We start from the raw sequence: 21524 nt of genomic DNA, 5'->3' as shown, positions 1-21524 counted from the left end.
AACCTATTTCTGCTCCATTTGCCTCACATTTTAGTGAGTTTCAGACCTGCTGGTGAGTTAGTAAGTAAAAATACAGTTTTGTAACTGCAACAAAATGTCTTTCATTCACAAACATCCTTAGGGTGATATACATGTATACTGTTGTTTTAATAGACTATTGAAAAGTGAAATTGTAATTGGGTTATTTAGATAGCTAAAAGGAATAAATGTTAAATTATTTAAGACATGTTGATTACATTGGCTTCTCATCTGAATTTAACAGCCATCTTAACAAATATGGCTCACACTGGGGTAAATATTTTGGTCTGATGGATTTAAATGAGGTTGAAAATCTGTTCCTGATGCCTGGAGTCAGGACAAATATTGCCACTTCCATTACTTGTGGTTTTTATTGATCTACTATAATGGAATTTGCTTCAATGACAATTATTTGTGTATTGTAATTAGCAAATATTGATCAAATTAAATTCTTTAAAATGCACATCCGTACATAGCTCAGCTTTGTTTTTGTCTATTTGTTTAAACTCAGGTTACCCACACCAACACTGACTGATCACAGTTAAATAATGTAAAACACATAAATACATTAATCAGTTTCTTCAACATCTGGTTCACAATTTTAAGTCATCAACCATTTACATATTTGGTGAAATCTATGGGTTTATTTAAATTTGGCTTGTTGAATGTATGCTGCATAAGTATAGTGTACTTATTCACACCTTTGTTTTCAGCAATTTAGATTATGACTCTTTATTTGCCAGAGTGCCCAAGTAATCAACTGAGCTGTGTCCAGCTCATACAAAACACAGCTGCCTAGGTACTGACATGCACTAGAAAATTGGAGCACATTTTCCCATTGTGGCTTCCCAGCACTGGTTTCTCGTGGCCTTCAAAATTGATCTTAAAATTTCATTGCTTGTTTGTCCCATCTGATATAGTTTACCTTCACTGTTGTTACACTTAGTAGCTTAAGGTCTGCTGACCAATTGTTACTGCCTGTTCCTAGGGCCAGGCTGGAGAAGGACGATAGCAGGACATTTGCTGTCAGGGCTTAAAACCTCTAGAACATTCAAAATCAGGCAAGCAATGCAAGTATCCTTTATTAAAAAGTTATTTTTACAAATTGTCTTTTAATCAGTTTTACACTTATTTTTTATTTGTATTTTTTTATCAATTTTATTGATATTTTTTTATTACATATTTTATCTTCTAATCTATATATCATATATTTAAGCACTCTTGTGAGCATGTATTTTTAAATCAGTTTATAATGAGAGGCCCTACAAAATAAAATAATTTAAGTTTTTTGTTGATAAATACCAAAATTGAGAATAACAGGGCAGTAAAAATAATGATCCACAAGACAGTAGTACCAATACCCTGACCTAGAGTCTATCCAAAAGACAGAAGAAAACATCAGCATACATGTCGGCCAACAGGTAACAAGAAACTGCAGTACAGAAATGGATTTTCAGTACTGTGATTTAGAAAGTCTCAATGTAAAGTGTAAAATATCCTGCTCAGAATATGTTGGTGACATAAACAAAAATATTTGTTCGCAATATGTGTGTAGGTTAAAAAACAAATACTAACAAATATACTGTTATCAAATAATGTTACCAGAACTCTAAAATATCAATATCTGTCTCTTCTACAGTAATGGTCAGGTTCTACCCTGAGCCCAAGGAAAACAACAAGCAGAAACTTCCTCAGAACTTGACAGTTAACTGGGACAGACATACAGAGAATGAAAGAAAGAACAAAAGAAAGGTAGACAAACACAGATACAGAGAATGACACAGACAGATAGATATATACACAGATCAATAGTTCACACAGTACATATGTGCTTTAAAGTCTGACTGAAATCACATTTGATCATCCTTCTTTGCAGTCAAAAATAATGTTGACATGTTTCTTATATATAATGGTAATGGTTTTGCATTATTAAAATGAAGAAATAAAGTCTGGCTCTTGTCTTGTACAGCAGGCTGCTGTCTGCCTCAGTGTCACCATTTACTCTGCCTATAATAGAACGCCACATTACTTCTTTATGCAAGATTTAATTTTCTGTATCGAGATAAGGACTCCCGCTAGGTAGGCATATAACAGAGCAGAAATTAAAATATAAATTTCTCACTTTTAGTTTTTGTGTTTTTCTCAAAGGAGGACAAAGGACAACTGATTTACAGAGCAGATATGTATACTGTTGTAGCCAAAAATGTAAGACAGTTAGATTAAGTTACACAGCTGTCATTAAACTGAAATGTGACTGTTAAGCACATAGAAGTCATGGCCACAAAGCAAAGCAGTAACAAAAACACAACAGCAGAAAAAGAGTATTTATAAGATACTAGTTAACATCAGCATGGTACTCATTTATTTATTCACAGATTGCCTGAGATCACCAACTGCTTCCACACCTGTTGTATAGTAGGCGTTACAGATGCAGATACTTCAGCCTCAGGCTACGTGCCGTTTCAAGCTAGACAAATAATCACGACGATAGACAAGAGTTGGGGCATAATCCTTAACTACTAAGTAGGAGAAGTGCAGTACTAAAAATATACTTCCTGCCTCAAGGTGAAAACTTGCACATTGTAGGATAAGCTAGTTTCCAATATTCTTCTCTCATCAGAGCTTGGTAGGTGCAAATCCAAGTTAGAGTTAGGAGGTCAGTCCAAGAAAGTCATCTACTAATGTCAGATAAGTAACTGACGCTCTACACATTTTTACAGCTTTGTTCAGAACGTTTCCTACCTGGATCATAGGTTCACTGAGCTGCTCTTCATCCACCTCCAATATCATCCGACGGATTTCCTGATAAGGCATACGGAAGGAACCGAGGAAGATGGCTACACAGAAACAGACAAACAATGCAACAAATGCTGTGGTGAATACACAAATGGTTCACTAATGACCTGTTATGTTGCATTTTCTGACATTTGGTCATACAAATAAAAAATCAGAAACAAAAAGAAAAAATATAAAACAAACTAAGAATGAAATTAAATAAAAAAAAGACATGAAATTAGTTAAACCTGGAGTGCAGAACCTTTGTCTCCCCCTTCTGGCAGTGACAGTAATTACACAAACACTGTCGTCATCCCCGCAGACCCCTGATGCTTTTTATGTGAGCTGGTCCACACCCTGGTGATGTGACATAGTTAGGGCGCACTGCGGACAGTCCATCCCAGTCAACAGTCGCAAACTCATCATTGCTGGTTGACGTAAAACGCATCACTACTGGTGCGCCAGCGTGGGAAAGTCACCACAGACACCAGATTTAAAAATTCCAGTATACTGTGAAATACCGAGAGATTTACCTGGCAGTGATAGGCTTAATCAGCATTGTCTGAACTCGTCTGGCAAGGGCTTGAATGTAACAGACATTCATTTATAGTCCAGCATTCCAGCTTTAAAGGTAAATCAGTGCATTAGTCAGCCAGACATAAAACTGTGTTCTAAAAAAGTGATTTGAAAAATGATACTTGTTTAGCAAGCAAGTGGCACCATCTGGAACTAGATAGCAAATGTCTTGTCAAGATAAATCATTAGTCTAGCCAGTGGAGCCTCAAGGACCCTGCCAGTTAAAAGATCTGTGACCTGTCTTTGTGCACGATGATTCAGAACTTTAAAGATTATCAACAATTTCTGAAGGTTAAGATGCTAAACCTGTGGTAATATGTTCTCCTTGTAGAGTATCAGCTAAAATCCTAGCCTCTGTGTTTTGCATTTGACAGAATATGGTGTAAAGATAGTCACACACAAATTGATATAATATACAGCAGAACCAGAAACAACTCTCCAAAAAGTATGAAAAAATATATATATTACTCAGCTGACAGGGACAGGAAATTTACTTCTTTTCTAATCTTATTTCCATATTTTTTGATTATATATAAAACAACTTCCTACCTATAGAGAAAAGAAAAATATTTCAAATGTAATGCCTCTGACATTGGTATGCAGGATGACAGAGCTAATTGCGTCACTGGCCTTTGGTCTTGGCAGTATATATAGGTGGGCAGGTTGAAAGGAAACATAATGCTGAAGGATTCATGTGAAATTGAAAAAAAAAACTAGTGCAGTGCCCATTCAAAATGTGCCTGTTCGGAACGGGCCAATTGCTTATTATTTCTCAAGAACCACATATGTATGTATTAACTGACAAATGTATCAATTAAAACAATAAGGAATTAATAAATTAAATGGTTTTAATTCAGACAGAAACTTCACCAGTGAGACTAAACTGGGGTTGAACTGTAGAAGCAGTTTACGGCCTTCCACTGGTTGATTCTGGACTGATTCTGGATTCTACATGCCAGTTTCATTCACAGTACACAGTTCAATGGTGAAGCTTAAGTCACAAACTTTTTCAAGTCATTAACACTATGGACTGGTCCCACCTCCCACCACAATGTGGGTTGCAATGGCAGAGTGGCGCTGTCCGTATTTCCGCTCGTTGACTTCACGGGCAGAAGAAGCAAATTAACGTTGTTTATAAGGTATTTTTACATATTTCTTGAGAACCGCTCATCCAAACAACTTCACACTCGACACTGCACTTCCTTGAGTCCCCAGCAATACAACCGCCAGGTATGAAGACAATCGGATGAACGGTTATCGAGATATGCAAAGGACAAATATACAGACAGACAGACAGATAGAGATTCCTTGCTTTATATAGAGAGATATAGTGAGATAAGACCAAACAGACCAATAAAAGGCAGTGTTACTAACAATTATTGAGGTGGCATTAAGCACAGTTTGGGTCAGCAGTCTTCAAACACATGAAGATAAAAACAACTGCAAGCATTTAATGTAGCTTTGACTAACTCATATTTTTTTCTGTTGTTAAAAAACATGTGCAAATGAAATATAAGTCAGCCAGGTACCTTCATTGCTAAAATGGAATTTTAACTCATTAAAAGATGGAATAAAATTGCACTGTATCTTAATATTGACACAATCAGGCAACAGAATTAAAACCCCACATACACCTTCTCAACCTCAATCAAAGCTTTTAGACTCTTTACCTCCTATGGTGGAACACATAAACCGCCTACTCTTCTTTTTTCTCTCCTCATTTCTGCTCTATAATTTCCGCTGCATGATTTATCACCGTTACTGGGCTGATTAGTCTCATTTTCTTTTAATACATGAAACAAAGGTCACAGCTCCCCTTGATATAAGCCAATGAGGTGCTAAGATCTGGGAGTGCTTAAGAGATCAGCTGGATCCTCATTAATGCCGGGTGCCTTTAAAACGGTCATTTTAAGACCAAGCGTGCGTGCATGTGTGTGTGAGAATGTGTGTGTGCAAGAGAGTGAGGGAGAGAAAGGGAGAGACTGAGACAGAGATTGATGTGACCATACATGGTAGCATTTTTCCTCATGTTTCTTCTCTCCTTAATGGAAGCTTAACATTGTAAATTAGCTCTGTGTGTGTGGAGACATGTGTCATAGTTGGCAGTGGCCAGGTTCACAGTAAATGTTTTTAACTGCTATAGCAAAAAGCAAAATGAGTAACTCATTCCCTACCAAAAGTCTCTTTTCTGGTCACTTTATAATATGCAAAGAACATATATTTAGGTATAAAAGGAGACTTAATTTAAATAAAGGTTATAAGCGAGTGCAAAGTATCTGGTGAGGAGATGTGGAAGCAAAAACGACAGCAGCAGGCAGTACTGTAACTTCAAGACACATATAGCAGAAGTGTATAAATCCAGTCCTTGTGAGATGAGAGGAGAAGGAGCAGGCTGAAAGGAAACAAATACTTACATAGATTCTGTGCAATCTTGGGATCGAGCACCTTGAGCTCTTTAATTCTCTTCTTTATGGATTTCTTATCCTCCAGGTCCTCCTCTTCTTTTTTGGCTGATGAAGACAGAAATACTGCATTATTCCCAACACACAAAGTCAATATTTACACAAATGCACACAGTTACCATATTGCTGATATATGTAAAAAAAACACACACATTCATTTAATGTGGGATTATGAGATTTACATATCTTTTTTTTCCAGGTATGGCATAACAAAAGTGAACTGGGATGTAGAGATTGTCCAGTTGCTTTTTATTTATATTATAAATAAATATTATAATATTTTGATAACTGATTCATTGTTTAAGTCATTTATTAAGTAAAATTGCCAAACATTATGTGGTTCCAGCTTCCTATGTGAGAATTTGCTGCTCTTCTTTGTTTTATATCATTGTAAACTGAATATCTTTGGATTTTGGACTGTTGGTCGAACAAAACAAAACATTTTGGTGTCATCACCGAGGACAAAGGGAAATGTGACAGACAGCTGTCAATATTTTCTGACATTTTATAGACAAAACCATTTAGCCAAAAAAACGATCAGCATATCAATGGATAATGAAAATACATGTTAGTTGTAGCCCTGGCTGCAACACTGTACTCATTTTAAGATTCCTGCTCTCTGAATTCAACCACAAACATTCTGTTTATTTTTTTATGTATGTTTTCATATATATCCAAGTGAAGAGTGACGCAGTCCACCATGACAAGATGCCATGCTGTTGGAAAAGCGTGGCAAAAGGGATTATGGGAGAGTGTTGTGATCACACCACTGACAGAGTAGGGTATGGGTTAACCATTGGAGTGGCTGTTCCATAAACACAGTGAGTCACATATAGTAATCAGGTTATAGGTGAAGATAAATCTGTTCTAGGTTACATGGAGCCACATAGGTGGGTTTATGATAGTGCTATTGGTAGAGAGGAGAGGAATCATGACATCTGGATTGCAAACAGGAAAACAACAAACCAAGAACACACACGCACAGAGATATATACACACATACAACCCTCTTGAGCCATGCTCAAAAAGGAGTTCATGGTTGGTTTTAATTATTTAAGACATCAGATTAAGAGAACAAAATGTGCATCCCAGGAGTATGCTGGGTAATTGTCTGGTGCTGTAATTATGGTGTGTGCGGTGAGAGGAGAGGAGAAGAGAGGACAGGAGAGGAGAGGAGAGGAGAGGAGTGGAGAGGAGAGGACCCACAGGAAAGGTATTTCTACTGTTCCACTTGGACTTGGTCTTCTTTCAGGGATCCTGTATCTAATTAAAAAGTGAAGAGGTATGCTGGGAGCTCCTGCTGAATACACTGTTAGCATGTCCACAAACATGCACACCTACAGTACAGTACACCCCACCACACACAGAAATACATTAACACAGCAACACACTGAGTTATCCTCTGACTTACGTGGCTCTTCAGTTGGTACACTCTCCTCACAGTCTTTCAATACATGAGAGAGGTGAAAACACAAAGGAAAGACAAGGAGGACAATGGGAAATGTGTACCATGGAAAAGAGAGAAGAGAGAGAAGGAAGAGATAAAAATAAATGTCATAGGACTGCAGTCTGTCCGTTGCAGCGTGAAACATGAAGAGACTCAAGTAAAGGAAGAACAAATACCCTGTAAATCCTAAGTGAAAAACAGCCAAAGATATAAGCGAGTAGAAAACAACTAAATCAAACAGACAACTGGGAGAAAAGGCAAATTAATTTTTAACACCAAATTTAACCTTTGATGATCCACAATTAAAAACACCTAACACGCAGACAAGCATTATGTATTTTTAATCCTCGTTATGATTAGAGCTGAAACAATTGCTCAACAACTCATTTAGTCATTTAACAGAAAATTAATTGGCAAGTATTTTAATGATATTTTTAAGTATAAAGTGGTATGAGCATCTCAGATGTGAGAATGTGTATTCGCCTGTTTTCTTAGTCACCAATAATATCTTTGAATTTTGGACTGTTGGTTGGACAAAACAAGCAATCTGAATGTCACTTTGGGCTTCGGGAAATACCGATGGGCCATTTTCACCATCTTCTGACATTTTATATACCAAACAATTAACTGACTGATCTAAAAAAAAAAAAACAAGATGTCATCTAGTAATTAAAATGAATTTGAGTTTTTAGCCCTGTTCAAGATCCAAACATTTTGGGTCGGAATAATTCAGTATAAGTATAATATATTGTAACTTTAATAAAGTATCGAAACAAACAGAAACAGATTACATGGTATATGATATTGTCACACCATGATTAAAATCTATTTATAACTATTTTCTCCAGCTTGTTAAGGGGAAAAAAAAAAATCAAAATTCAAGAGGTTAAATGACAGATGCAAAACAATTTAAATGGCAAACACAAAAACAAATTGATCTCAGTCGGCATGAAGGACAGCCGTCACGGCAGAGCAGCACTTGCTCTTAAGTGCAAAAATAAAAGGGAAGGAAATCATGTGAAATCATAAGGCATAAATTAAATCAATAAAAATGTAAAGATGTCAATATTTACCTTAAAAAATAGCATAAAGTACTGATGTCTTTATTCTTATGGGAATATAATCTTGAATTTGATGTTATTGGGTATTTGGATGCAATATAAGGAGCCGACCCTAGAAAGCCTCCAGCTCACTGCATTAAGATGTTCTATTGATCTACTCATCATAACTTATAGCCTCACAGAATCTCATTTATTACAACAACACACATACACACACATAATACCAGAGTATTCACCACCTTGTTTCAGTGCATATAAACATACTTGGCTGCGTCATACAATCCATGAATCATCCCCACATAATACTGCAAGGGCTGCATCCATCTCTATCAGACAAGAGATAGTGATAAGATAGAAAATCATATTGCAGACACACACGTACTTACACACTCACCGTGCTGCCTCAGGTGTTATCAGTTAAATCAGCTAATTAGATTGCCCCCTTCCAGCACCCACCCTCCCCTGCCTTATCCTCTCTGGCCTTAAAACAGCTCTTGTTCAGGGAAGCCTGCTCATTATACATCAGCCAATTAAAATGTCCCACAGGGGGTCAGAGGTCACTGGTTAATCAATCAGAGGGAGCGGCAACTGTTGTAGTTATCAGATTGCGCTATCACCCAGGAAGTGGGGAAGATAAGAATACACTTGTGATGGCAGAGCAGTGGGGAGTCTGCATCACATCAAAGGGTCTAGCAAAAGTAGGGAAAACCAAGCGCAGGTATGGTGCATGTACAGTGGATATTTTAGGCGAGCGGATTTGCCAACATTAATTTGTGTGAAAAGATGACACACTGCGAAAAAAAAAAGTTGTACCTGTTCAGTGAAACAGAGCCAGAGAAAATCAGAAAGTAAATGTGCTAGGATGATATTAGTTACAAACAGAGCCATTGACTAAAACCGCAGTTACCATCAGAAGCTGTGATCAGAGACCACAGAGAGGTGGCGGTGCAGCGGAGACAGACACCAGCACTGAGAAAACAGTCTTAGTTGACGGGCCAGCTCTGCCATAGCAAACACAGCGCTAGCTGTCTACCATCTAAGCACTTTCATGTTAAGACCTCTTAATGGAGGCCTGTGATAAATGTCAACTTGATGGCAGGACTGTGGACAAAGTAAGAGGAGAAATAAGTATGAAAAATAGAGCAAATATGAAGGACTGTCTCAATTTTCCTTTACCCTCAGAGAAGTATACATTAGAGAAAAGATGCATTGTGCATTATTCATGCTATTACAAACAAAAAGGAAAATAAATATGTAAATTTGTGTCTCTACCTTTTGAATTAAAAAAGAAAAGAAAACACGGGGTCTTGGGTGCACAAGAAAGGCACATTTTTTTCTTGAGAAAAGAAAAAGGATGTTTAGTTGCATGGTCAGATGAGGGAACAAAGCCAGAATTTAAAAGAGTTATCTGCTCCTCTCACTCGTGATAATTCTACTGACTGGTTTTGATCCAATTTCTGCCAGTTTAAAAGGCACTTCAAAATATGCCAATTGGTAACATTGCGCACACACACGCTTCCCAAAGCAGTAGCACTTCCCACAAGGCAGTATCAGTGAATTGTGTCGTCAAAGCAATAAAGGGAATGGTGGATGAAATAAAACTGCTGTGAAAGAGCATGACTGATGCTGTACATGACAGGCAGGCCTCAGAGACAAGCAAGTAACAACTCAAAATCCACCACCGCCCCCCCCCCCACCCTTCAACATGCACGCACACATGCATGAACACACACACACCGAAATCTCCTCCACTTTCTCCCTAGCCCACTACGCTCACACCATTACTTCATCTTATCAGGATGGATTTCTAATCAGAGAAAACGCCTTACAGGAACAACCCTCCTTTTTGCACACATGCACACTCGCGATGCACATACAAAATCCTAACACTGATGTCAAATGAAAAGAGCACGGATAACTAATACTAACATCTAAAGAGTTATCAAGTGAAATAAGGAACTGACAGCAGCGTGAGACGAGGCGAGAAAATAGACAGTGTGTGTGTGTTTATTTGGCCCATCATTTTATCCAATATTTGTCCAACTATCTCACTTCCTAAGGAGACATCACACCCTCCAGTTGACTTTTCTCTTGATGATGCTTCATTATTTATGGCATGTTATAGTGATACCATCATCTACCCCTGAGAAAGCACAGACACTCCATCACAGTGAATAGAAAGTTGAGAGTGCAACCGTCTTCTGAGGGTAATTAAATCACTGTGTTGTTTCCAATAGCCAATCAAGGCAGTCATGCAGGTAAAGTTTAAATCACTGCTATTAGGGGAGTTTCTGTAGCAGGGATAATTCGGGGGCCTTGCCATTCAATGTGCAAACACCGCACACACGCATATATATAATACACACACACACACACACACATACACACAAACATTGCCTGAAGCAAAATCCACTATGAGACATCTGATGCACAGAAGGAGGGCTGTCTGCAGCAAGTGAACAAATCCACCATTCCGACACATCTGTCAACTCTACAGTCAGCAGAGGGGAGACGAACAGTCAAACCAGCCGCTCGGCTTGACTGTTGACTCACTGTATGGTTCTGATCAAGCTAAGTCCTGAACTTCAGTTAGCCTGACAGAAAGCACAAGAGACATCCAGTACGTCCAGTAGCTGCCTGGGCTACACACACCTGCATTCACCTTTCCCTTTCTGCCGTATCAACGCACACACCAACAGTCCCTGACTACAACTGACATGACGGCTTGACTGGTCTGTTTGCACACTGACTACTCCCCCCCGTCCAGAGTTGCGGGTGTCAGAGTACCAGCAAGTGTGAGAGCGAGAGGGAGATCAGAGTAATGAAGTGAGGAGCTGTGTTGTGAGTGAGCTAATCAAAGTGAACCATGCAGGGCCACCTCTCCCTGTGATGTAGACTAGATGACCCAGGGCCGTAATTAGTCTGAGACTTTCATTCTGATAGCAGTAAATTAACAGACTTCATTAGGCTATTCTCTTCTTTCCTCTCCTCCTCCTATACCAAGATCATTTCTAAATCTAAACCGCTGAAATTGCCCCTGCATGAGCATCAGTGTTTACAACATACCAATCAATCGCTCTCCACAAAGGAACTGGCATACCCTACAGAAAGAATACATAGCCATAGACATTCACAAATAAATTCAAAACCTTGGATTGAAATCATTGATACTACATCAGAAGATTCATAATTGATTAGGAGCCTCTGTTAATCAGTGAGTGCTGGCCTGTGGGGGTGATTTTTACCAGTAGCTCTATTCTCAGTGGAGTGGTGCCCTCTAAAGGCCTCTTGAAGACCTACCAATGGCCTCAGAATATGTGTGTTTATGTGTGTGTGCTAAAATGAGTATTTTCTGACTACTCTGTCATATCAGGTATGAGGCATTATTATCTCCATTTCATTTCACTATGTGACAGCAGCAGTCCGATCTGAACAGTTGTTAAGCCCACCCTAACATTTCACAAGTCATTCAATGGATTGATGACAGCCTAAATCATTCATGTCTGAAGTCATTTGCCATTTTTTCCACCTTTCTCCCTCCGCCATCGCAAACATGTCTGCTCCCAACCCTTCACCACCACCACCCCCCCCACCCGACATACACAAACTCACGTTTGGATGAAAAATCACAGCAGAAAAATAAAGTCGCAAAAGCAAATATGTTTTTAACGAGCCAGCCCATTGCTTTGGTGATATGAGAACATAAAAACACAAATTGGGAATAAATTGAGGTGCTGATGCTTGAGAAACTGAGGCAGAAGAAGAAAAAAAAAGAAGAAAAGAATGAAGGAGAAAAGGGAAACATAAAAATGGAAAAGAAGGTTAACCACATACACAAAAGGAAAATGAAAGCAACCAGCTTGTGAGGAGAGTGTGCATGTGTTTTTCTGGCAAACGTGACTTGTGACATTTTCGAACATTTGAGGAAATAGTCACAGGTTCAGGTAATATGCAGTAGCCAGTAGTGCCGTACCACAATCAAAATGTCATTGTATTATGGGTGCATTTTTTTACCTATATTTACACATAGAAGGCTGCACATTGTAAGAAAGAAAAAAGTAGCCATCCATTCACCATATGTACTACGTGATCAGACCTTGCCTTTCAACGACAATGAAAAGAGCCTTTAATGGTTATGCATTTGATGAGCTCTCTCATAATGGCACAAAATTTCTGCAGCCACATGAAGTCAATATAGATATATAGTGTTCTTTTAAATGTCACAGCAAAAGCAAAGGGAGAATGGGAAAAAAAGGAGAAAGAGGGAGAACAAGCAAGGCAGAGTGTGAGAGAGACACACAGGAGAGAAAGTCCATTTGATGTGAATAGATATATATCGATGGAGAGAAACACTAACTACTAGACAGCATGACATGGACATCATCCTACTGCTGTCCTCAGGTAATCAAAGCTGCTCAAAACAAGCTATATTTCAACATGTTAATGTCATCTTAGCAGCCGTTTCAACCTCCAACCCTCTGTGACTACAACTGGACTCTGCACACCTTCGAAGGTAACCTATACTTTTTTGTTTTTTCGATGTCGATGACATGTTTATGGTAAATAAGTCTTGAGCTCAAGACAACTCAAAGCATACATGACTATATAAAAAAACATTTTGACTGTAAGTTCTATAAATCTAAGATACTTTTTAAGCCTCCTCCAGGAATTCTATTTAAAAGAAACCACCTACTACCTTTTTCCATCATATCATCCCCACCTCTTCTAGTCCTCAATCTCTTCATAATTCCTCTATGATGGTGTCCACCAACCTCCTGAGCTCCTTTTGTTGTAATTCAAAAGCCTACCAAGTTCTCCGCATAGCATATCACAAAAGCTATTGCTGTTCTAAGAAATACACCCACCTTGCATTTGAGAGACCTATTAACCATGACCATGTGGATATGTTAAGGGGCTCAAATTTAGAAGTACTCTGAGGGTTATTGTAGTGAAGCCTCACAGACTGGAAGCATGGGTTTGACTGATCATGACAAGCTGTCAGCTCTGACCATGGTCTTTACCTCCACATGGGAGCCCTCCCTTGATCATGTGCACTCCTAAACCACTCAGCCACCCATACAAGCATAACCCCTCCCACACACACACCCACCATTTCCATCAAGTAGTCCCCAAATATGCCTGTGAAAACTGACAAAACCCACACAAACATGCTGTCTTCCCTGGCTGTTATAATCATATGGAAATGGGCTGTCTAATTATCTCTTACAGCATGCCAGCAGCGGGTAGAGAGCTGGTCTTTTTTTAACTTTCTCTTTAACAGGCTACATTGATCTGTAGAGCCTGACATCCACTGAGAACACATCCTTAATGCTAGGGCAAGAAACATAAAAAAGGGGACACTTGTGAAGCATCTCGTTCAAGTTTTGAATATCTACTCTCTCACTTCTACCAATTCATTCAATTGGAAAAAAAATTACTTTTTCCTTATAAAGATTTCATGTTGCACTGTACAACAAACACTGTATACCTTCACAAGCTTAACCTTGGCTATCTGTCCTAGCACTGTGAAACGCATGAGTCATGACTCAAGTGATCATCAAAATCAAAATAAGTCAAGATATACCTGTACAGTATGAAAAACTATAAAGTGCTTATGAGGGCAATGAGTAGCACACTAACGTTCTGATTACTAGTAATCAATATGAAAGGACCAGTGTGTAAGTCTTAGTGGCATCTAGCCGTGAGGTTGCAGATTGCAACCAATTAAATACCCTTCCTCTCCCCTTCCAAGCATGTAGGAGAACCTATGGTGGCCGCAAAACAAAAAAACAAAAGACCCCCTCTAGAGGCAGTGTTTGGTTTGTCTGTTCTGAGATACTGTAGAAACATGGCGGTGCAACATGGTGGGCTCCGTGGAAGAGAACCCACTCCCTATGTAGATATAAAGGGCTCATTCTAAGGTAAAGAAAACACAACAGTACTTATTTTCAGGTGATTATACACCTGAAAATAAGACTATGAAAATAATACTTAGGAATATTATATTCCATTTCTGCCAATGTACTGCAAGCCTGGAGGGCCCCCGGGCCTGAGTTGACCCCCCCGCTGGGCCTTAGCAAGAGGGATTTTTTAATAATGTATTTTAAGAAATTTTCTAAACTAAAATGTGTTATACAAGTAGCGTAGCTCTTTTAAGGAATAGGTCAGTGCGTAGCAAGTGTGCAGTCAACAGAGAGAGAGAGAGAGAGAGAGAGAGAGAGAGACAGAGAGAGAGAGAGAGAGAGAGAGAGAGAGAGAGAGAGAGAGAGAGAGAGGGAGAGGGACAGAGAGAGAGAGAGAGAGGGTGAGGCTGCACCAGCCATCTGAGAGCAGGCTGAGCTAGCAGACAGCGGGAGAGTTTTTGCCAAAAACAAGCACCGAGTCTTGGGGAAATATGAGAGCAGCTGCTTGCTAACAGCTACATGTGTTTACAACGGAGAGCAGGGGGGAGGACAGACACCTCACTCTGCTACTCTGTCCGAATTTTTTAATTTGATGAACATGGGCGCTGATATGCAAAAATGAACTAAATGTGTTTCATTTCTATTAAAAAAAAAAAAAGGAAAACGACGGAAAACGGAAAAACAGAAACCAACAACAAAACACCATGTATCACCAGTAACACCTTTACCCTTTACACATGGCAACACCTTAGCAACAACCCACCCCATCCCCCAGTGCCGCCGCCGGGCCTACCACCTTTTCTTGCAGACACCCCGACAGTATTGAGGTTACAAGGTGTAGTCAACTTAGTAGAGTTATGCTTATACTTATGCATATACTCATACCATTGATAAGGCACCATTTTTAACACTTGCATTCTTGGACACCCTTTCTGTTTCTCAACGTTTCTGTCTCTTACATTGTAGTGTTTGACTTTGTAGTAAAGGTAGGTTATTAGCAGATGCTTGTATCCTGGGGAGAAATGGCAAACTGCTTTTGTGATCTTTGAGGGTTTCATCTAATTGGATGTTATTTATTAGAACGAAAAGAAGGCCAAGAAAAGGGCAGCTCTCTCCATGTTGTTGCTCATTTTCCCAGCACTATGGTCGACAGTGAATCTCTCTGCTCTCTCTTGATAAACAAAGAGAAAGGGAAATAACATAGCTGAATTATTCTAGATGTCAATTAAGATACCTCCACTTTGACCATGAAAGGGAGCAAGTATGACAACATATTGCATATATTACATAGAAGTGTGACAGGCGCATTAATCTCCAAATATGAAAAAGTGGTATGAAATAAATGTATATTGCATTAAGGTTTAAAGTACTAATATGTGTTCATGCATAACAGAGAGGTAGGCAAAAGTAATTTTTCATACACTTGGTGCATTTCACTTGTTAAGGGGCAACAGTGCTAGTTTGTTTTTTTGTTGTTTTTTTTATCATAAAGAAAGAATGAGAAAACATTCTGAAAGCAAAAAGAACCTTACTGAGGATAAATTTCCGATAAAAAAATAAAATAAACTTAAGTGTTCCTGTCTATAACATTAAAGTCCATGGAATGAGGGGGTATAAGAAACAGGAGTCGATAAAGATAGGAACATGGTAGCCAATATGTTACACCACACATGTAAACATGCATTACTGGCACCTTGACCCAAATGTTAAATTGCATTAACTGATCTTTTGGGCCCCTTGGGGGCAGCGGAAAAAAGTTGTGAACACAATATTGACATATCATTAAGGCTGCAAAATGTTTTTAATTATCGAGTAATGTGACGACCATTTTCTTGATAAATCAATGATTGTGACCCGACTTTGAAGTTCTTCTCATCTCTACACAGAGTATATGAGTTTTTCCAGCTCGTTGTTTTGGTTTTACAGACCGCAACTTTACTGTGTTGTAAACCATACACTACATACCCTGCACCAAACAGCAGACAGAAAATGTTACAAGATTAACTATAGTTGTTGAACATAGCGGGGCATTTAGAAGCTAAAGAGTGATATTTCCCTCAGGTGTTGGTGGAGAGCAAAACAAAACGAGATGGTGAATGAATGTTGGACTTACATACATTCATTGGGGTTCCAAATCAAACTGTGCTTCGTATCTGCTGCTTGTGTAAATAAGCAGCAGTCAAGGTCTCCATATCAAATTAAATATCCTAAAATAAGTTGTATATTTAGCCTGAGTCAATTCAAGTCATGTCAAATCAAGTCAATTCAGTTTTCATTTATATAGCCCAATATCACAAATTTGCCTCAGGAGGGTTTACAATCTGCACAGTATACATCTTCTGTCCTTAGACCCTCAAATCAAATAAAGAAAAACTCCCATAAAAAAAAACCTTTAACGGGGAAAAAAATGGAAGAAATCTCAGGAGGAGCAAGAGAAGAGGTATAGCCATGCAATAGATGTGTGTACAGAATAGACCAGGCAGCAGAATTACATATCTAAATTACATATATAGCTATATCAGGCCCAAGCCTGATATAACTTATCGTGTAACTCAAAGAATTACATTAATCTTCTCCATCCCACTTTCACAAAGATCTGCTTTCAATGATCAAGAACAAAAACCGAACAAAGAAGAGAGAAGCAGAGTGGAATAGAGGGAGGCATTCTGCTGGTTGGTTTCTACTGATGTCGCTTAACGTTAAACTAGAAGACAGTAACCTCACTGTTGGTATAACTGAATAAACACAAAAGGCCAGATGAGATAGTACAGTATAAAGGGGTGCCACATATCCCTCAATTCCCACCTGTCAGTGTTTCTAAAATATACTGTGATTTTCACCCTCGCCAACACCCACAGGAAAGCCTTGCTGTACATGTTTTATCTCCATCTATTGACACTGATGATCTCAAAGAGCTTCTCTAGAGGCTATCCATGAAATCACAGAAACTGCTTAAAGTTCTGAGAGCTGTCAGCATCCTCTATGGGCGTCCACTCACTACATTTGCTTGTTTGTTTCTCCCTTTCTTCTTCTTTTCTGTGCCACTAAGAGTAAAGAGAAATGGTGTCTCTTTCTCTGCCTTGGCCTTTCAAATTTTTGTGATTAAAAATTATATGGACTTCAAAGAAATAAGTAGTCCTATGATGTCACAAATGGTTCATTATAGTGACACTACAGCAATTCCAAAAGGGGAAGCTCTTGGGGCTGGAAAACTCTGGGTATGTCAAAATCCAGTTGTGATTCAGGGTGGTACGATTTAATAAGAAATAATTCTCAATATTTTTATTTCAACACTCTCCTCTTATAACTGGATGCCTACATTAACAACACTATAACCATTAATATCAATCCTTAAAATTTACACCCATCGTCATTTATTAACACAATAACAGTATGCTTACTGGTAGGCTGAAGTCACACTCATGAGCGTTCAACTTAGTATCAACTATAATAGTAGCTGTAAGCAAATATACTGTATGTGTTTATTATTATATACATAAGTGGTAGATAAACAGATAATGAATGACAATATATACTCGCCGGCCACTTCATTAAGTACACCTGTGCAATCTAATGCACTCAAATACAACAGCTCTGCAATTAATTCTACATTTACAAAGTTTATACATTTTCAGTTTTTGTTGACATTGTCAGAAAGGTGGTAATTCTGCTTTATGTTTATTATTGAGGTCGTAGTCGGTGGTGGTGGTGGTGTACTGGGGTACATTATATTGAATGGTGTTCCTAATGTTTTGTCCACTCCATTAACATACATGAGGAGGTCAAAATATTAGGAACACTTTTCAATATAATTCGCTCCATTACACCACCACCCACTACAATGTCAATAATAAACATAAAGTAGAACTATCGCCTTTCTGACAATGTCAACAAAATTGAAAATGCATAAGCTTCATAAATGTAGAATTTATGGCAGAGTTGTTGTATTGGATTGCATTAGATTGCACAGGTGTACCTAATAAAGTGGCCAGTGAGTGTAGTAAAACAATGGTAGTAATATAACAGATGTCTTCAAAGGAGAAGTTATAATGACTGACAAATACTGTACATTACTTAACACTTAAATATGTCCTTATATCTGAGTATAATTAGATTATAGTGTGTTATAATAACATTGTCACAGTGTCACAGTTTGAGTATCAATACACCTGAGAAATGAGACCTGCTTCATGTTACCTTCACCAAATTGATTCAAAACTATGTGTGTGTGTATTTAAAGCACAGATACAGAGAGGACAGTATCACTTCAGCAATAGTCTTCCTCACTTGGAAGAATTTGATTGGAATTTTGTGGTAAGAAAATCAAAGCAAAGGCATAGGTTTCTCTAGTCCTTGTGGTATTCAACATTCAGACTGTGTGCACATGTGAATGTGTACTCACTGGCAATATACTAATGAAGAAAAAAATCCAAATGTTTTACTCCATTTGGTAACGGGGGAGTAGGGAGAGGGTTATTCATTGCTGCCAACATGCATTGTAAGTAGCAATGCATAGCAATATATATATATATATATTTTTTGTTTTGTCTCTTGAGTCAATGTCCTTATGGAATCATTGATACATAACTGACTTTGGCATGTTATGTTAACTGGGGGATGTTAATAACTAGCCCTATGTACTTTGCTTTAAGATCATGCCATAAACTTTTGAAAAAGTCTCAGGCAATTAATAAATAAAGTCAAAGAAACAGCATAAAAGCAATTTGCAGTTGTTAATGATATTTCTAAGAGCTTAAAGCAAGGCCACCAAGACTAACACCTATTTAGTTGAAAATTCACAATTCAGAGTTTCATGAAGATTAAAGAGTACAAATCTGAACACAGACTACACACTTACACATGAAATGACTCATCACAAACAATAACACATTAGGCCAGATGTGAAAGAAATAAAGCTTTGTATAACTATGTGAAATGCAATCTATTCATGTGCAACACATTGTCACATGAACCTCTAATGCTCCAGTTCGGGATCAAAGCTAACAGGATGAATAGTCGTGCTACTTTGAAACAGTGCAAGCAGTAAAAGTAATCACACTGCACCAAAATAATTCAGTAAATAAATAAACTGAGAGGTGAACTGAATGTGCTTAGTGATCAAGAACTGTACTCCAGTGTGATGTTTCAGCAGGGCCAATTTGATGGCAAATTTTCCAGGGCATATGCAATGTGATTTCAACACACAACTAAGTTAATTGTTAATTGTTGATTCTCTTCTTTTAAAATTTCAATCTAGTTGGAATTTGCTTCCCTTGCAGTTACAGCGCAGGTATAGTCGATGTACTGCAGCTCCTTCAAAATATGACCAATAAGTCTGTAACTTAATAATTATATTTGGATTTATTTATAAAGGTGTATGTGACATTCCTTACTCCATAACTGTGTGTTGGTAAGGTTCATTGAAGGATAAATATTGGGAGACTGAAGACCTTTAAGATAGATTAAGTGTGTAAAAAAACAAAAAAATAAGTAAGCTGCTGAGCTACAGGGTAAAAAGTGCAAAACATAAAAATGAAAAATACTAACCTTTGGTTTCTGTTGCAGAGCAAAACATCAAGGTAGATCATGCAGCCAAGTAGAAGTTGCAAGAACAATATTAAGAAACAGCAAGAGGAGAAAGAGAGAGAGACACAGAGGCAGAGCAAACAAGAGAAAGAACAAGTGGTTAGTGATGTTTGAAGAAAGCATTATTTTAGACATTATATTGTTCGCAGAGAGACAGCAGAAAGCATTGCACTGAATACAGAGAGTTATTATATGCATAAATAGAAAAAGTCTCATTGTTATAAACTTCGGCAGTTTAGATTCAGTCTATATTTCTTCACGATAAAGGACAAAACTGACAAAACTAGAAACAGAGCAGAGCTACAGATTCTCATAATCACAGGGAATCACAGAGAATTACAGAATCTCTTGGTTTTAATGTTCCATTAGTGATAAGTTATTGATAAGTCACCAGTGACATTAATAGTCAATAATGACGATCTTATAATTGACATCACAGGTCAGAGCTTCTAGTTCCTGCACTTAAATAGAATACAATATAATACAGATTTGTTGCTCTTATTGCATGCATTAACATAGTGCCTTGCCCCTGTACAGATCTTGTCTGTCACATTTTTAATACATGTGTGAATTTGTTTTGACCCATATTCATTATACTGATTGTAGTAAAAACTTGTAGAAGACTTGAAGACTTTGAGATGATGTATTTTCTGAGTCTCCTTGTGGGAAGGAAAAAAAAATCTACAAGCTTGAAATATGCAAAACAGTTTTCTCAGTGAATTCAAATTCTTGCTGCATGTGTAAATAATTTCCAGAAAAATAAAATTCCACTGTCGAAGTACTTCATAAAACAAAACACAGTTCTTTGGTTTGTGTTAATTTCAGTGAAGATGAGATGCCATAAAAATGCAGATTTTTGCAGTCACTTTACAGTTACTCACTACACGGGTCAGTTGACAATTTGTGACAATGAATAACAATGGTGCTTCAGCTTATGTCTCTTTCAGTTCTCTTGCTTTTGAAGTTCCTTGATAGAGCTCTGAGAAGGACTCCTCTCTACCCTTACAGGTCCTACCCTCAGTATATGAGACAGGAACCACAAAGACTGCAATTAAAGCCCTCAGATGTCAAGGGAATAGATTAAAGCTCAGAGTTCAGATGCAGACATTGTAGCGTCAGGTTTACAGGTGAGCATCTGTCTGAAACAGGACATTTTAGCTCCTGTCTCTTTAAGGCCCACCTGCCCCTCGGGTGACCTCGGCTGGCTCTGGAACTATTGCAGTCGAAGCGTTCAGAGCAGGTTTAAGCCTGGGCTTTTGACTTGCAGGGAGCGTTTTTATTATGTTAACCTCAAGTTTTGAAACTTTGACCATGTTTACATATCCAACACCATTAACAGTATATAAATAACAGAAATTCACAAAAAGCATAATATCTCCCCTTTTAAAAGCAAACATATGAAAACAACTCCTTTAATGTCACTAAATTAAATTTTAACCCAAAGGAAAGAAAAAACATTTTACCATTGTGGAAAAATTTTAACATTTGTAACCTTTGCCCTAAAGTTGATAGCTGTTGATAGCTGTTGATGGCGAGGAACTTCTTAATGGACTTTCAAAAGCATCTTACAAAATGTATATAAGTATGTATACAATATGCATGTAACTCTCCACTGTGATGCTGTATACAATATACATGCCTTTTTTGAAGATGGACTACAAGACTACTCTAGTGTGTGCATGCTGTACACTGTCCA

General features: G+C 38.1%; 1 protein-coding gene across 3 annotated transcripts in view; it reads right to left on the bottom strand.

Annotated features, from left to right (window-relative positions):
• Positions 1-21524, bottom strand: part of LOC137180799 (protein diaphanous homolog 3-like) — a 190480-nt gene that overhangs the window by 103474 nt on the left and 65482 nt on the right. For all 3 annotated transcript variants that reach the window (XM_067586049.1, XM_067586061.1, XM_067586056.1), the window contains 2 exons: positions 5784-5879; positions 2761-2855 (listed from right to left, as the gene is read on the bottom strand). In XM_067586049.1, coding sequence (XP_067442150.1) covers positions 2761-2855; positions 5784-5879 — 191 coding nt within the window. The remainder of the gene's footprint in view (positions 1-2760; positions 2856-5783; positions 5880-21524) is intronic.

This window comes from Thunnus thynnus, chromosome 1 (genome assembly GCF_963924715.1).
Source record: "Thunnus thynnus chromosome 1, fThuThy2.1, whole genome shotgun sequence".
Classification (NCBI taxonomy): Eukaryota; Metazoa; Chordata; class Actinopteri; order Scombriformes; family Scombridae; genus Thunnus; species Thunnus thynnus.
The sequence above is the reverse complement of the archived record's forward strand: the minus strand, read 5'-3'. Positions and strand labels throughout refer to the sequence as shown.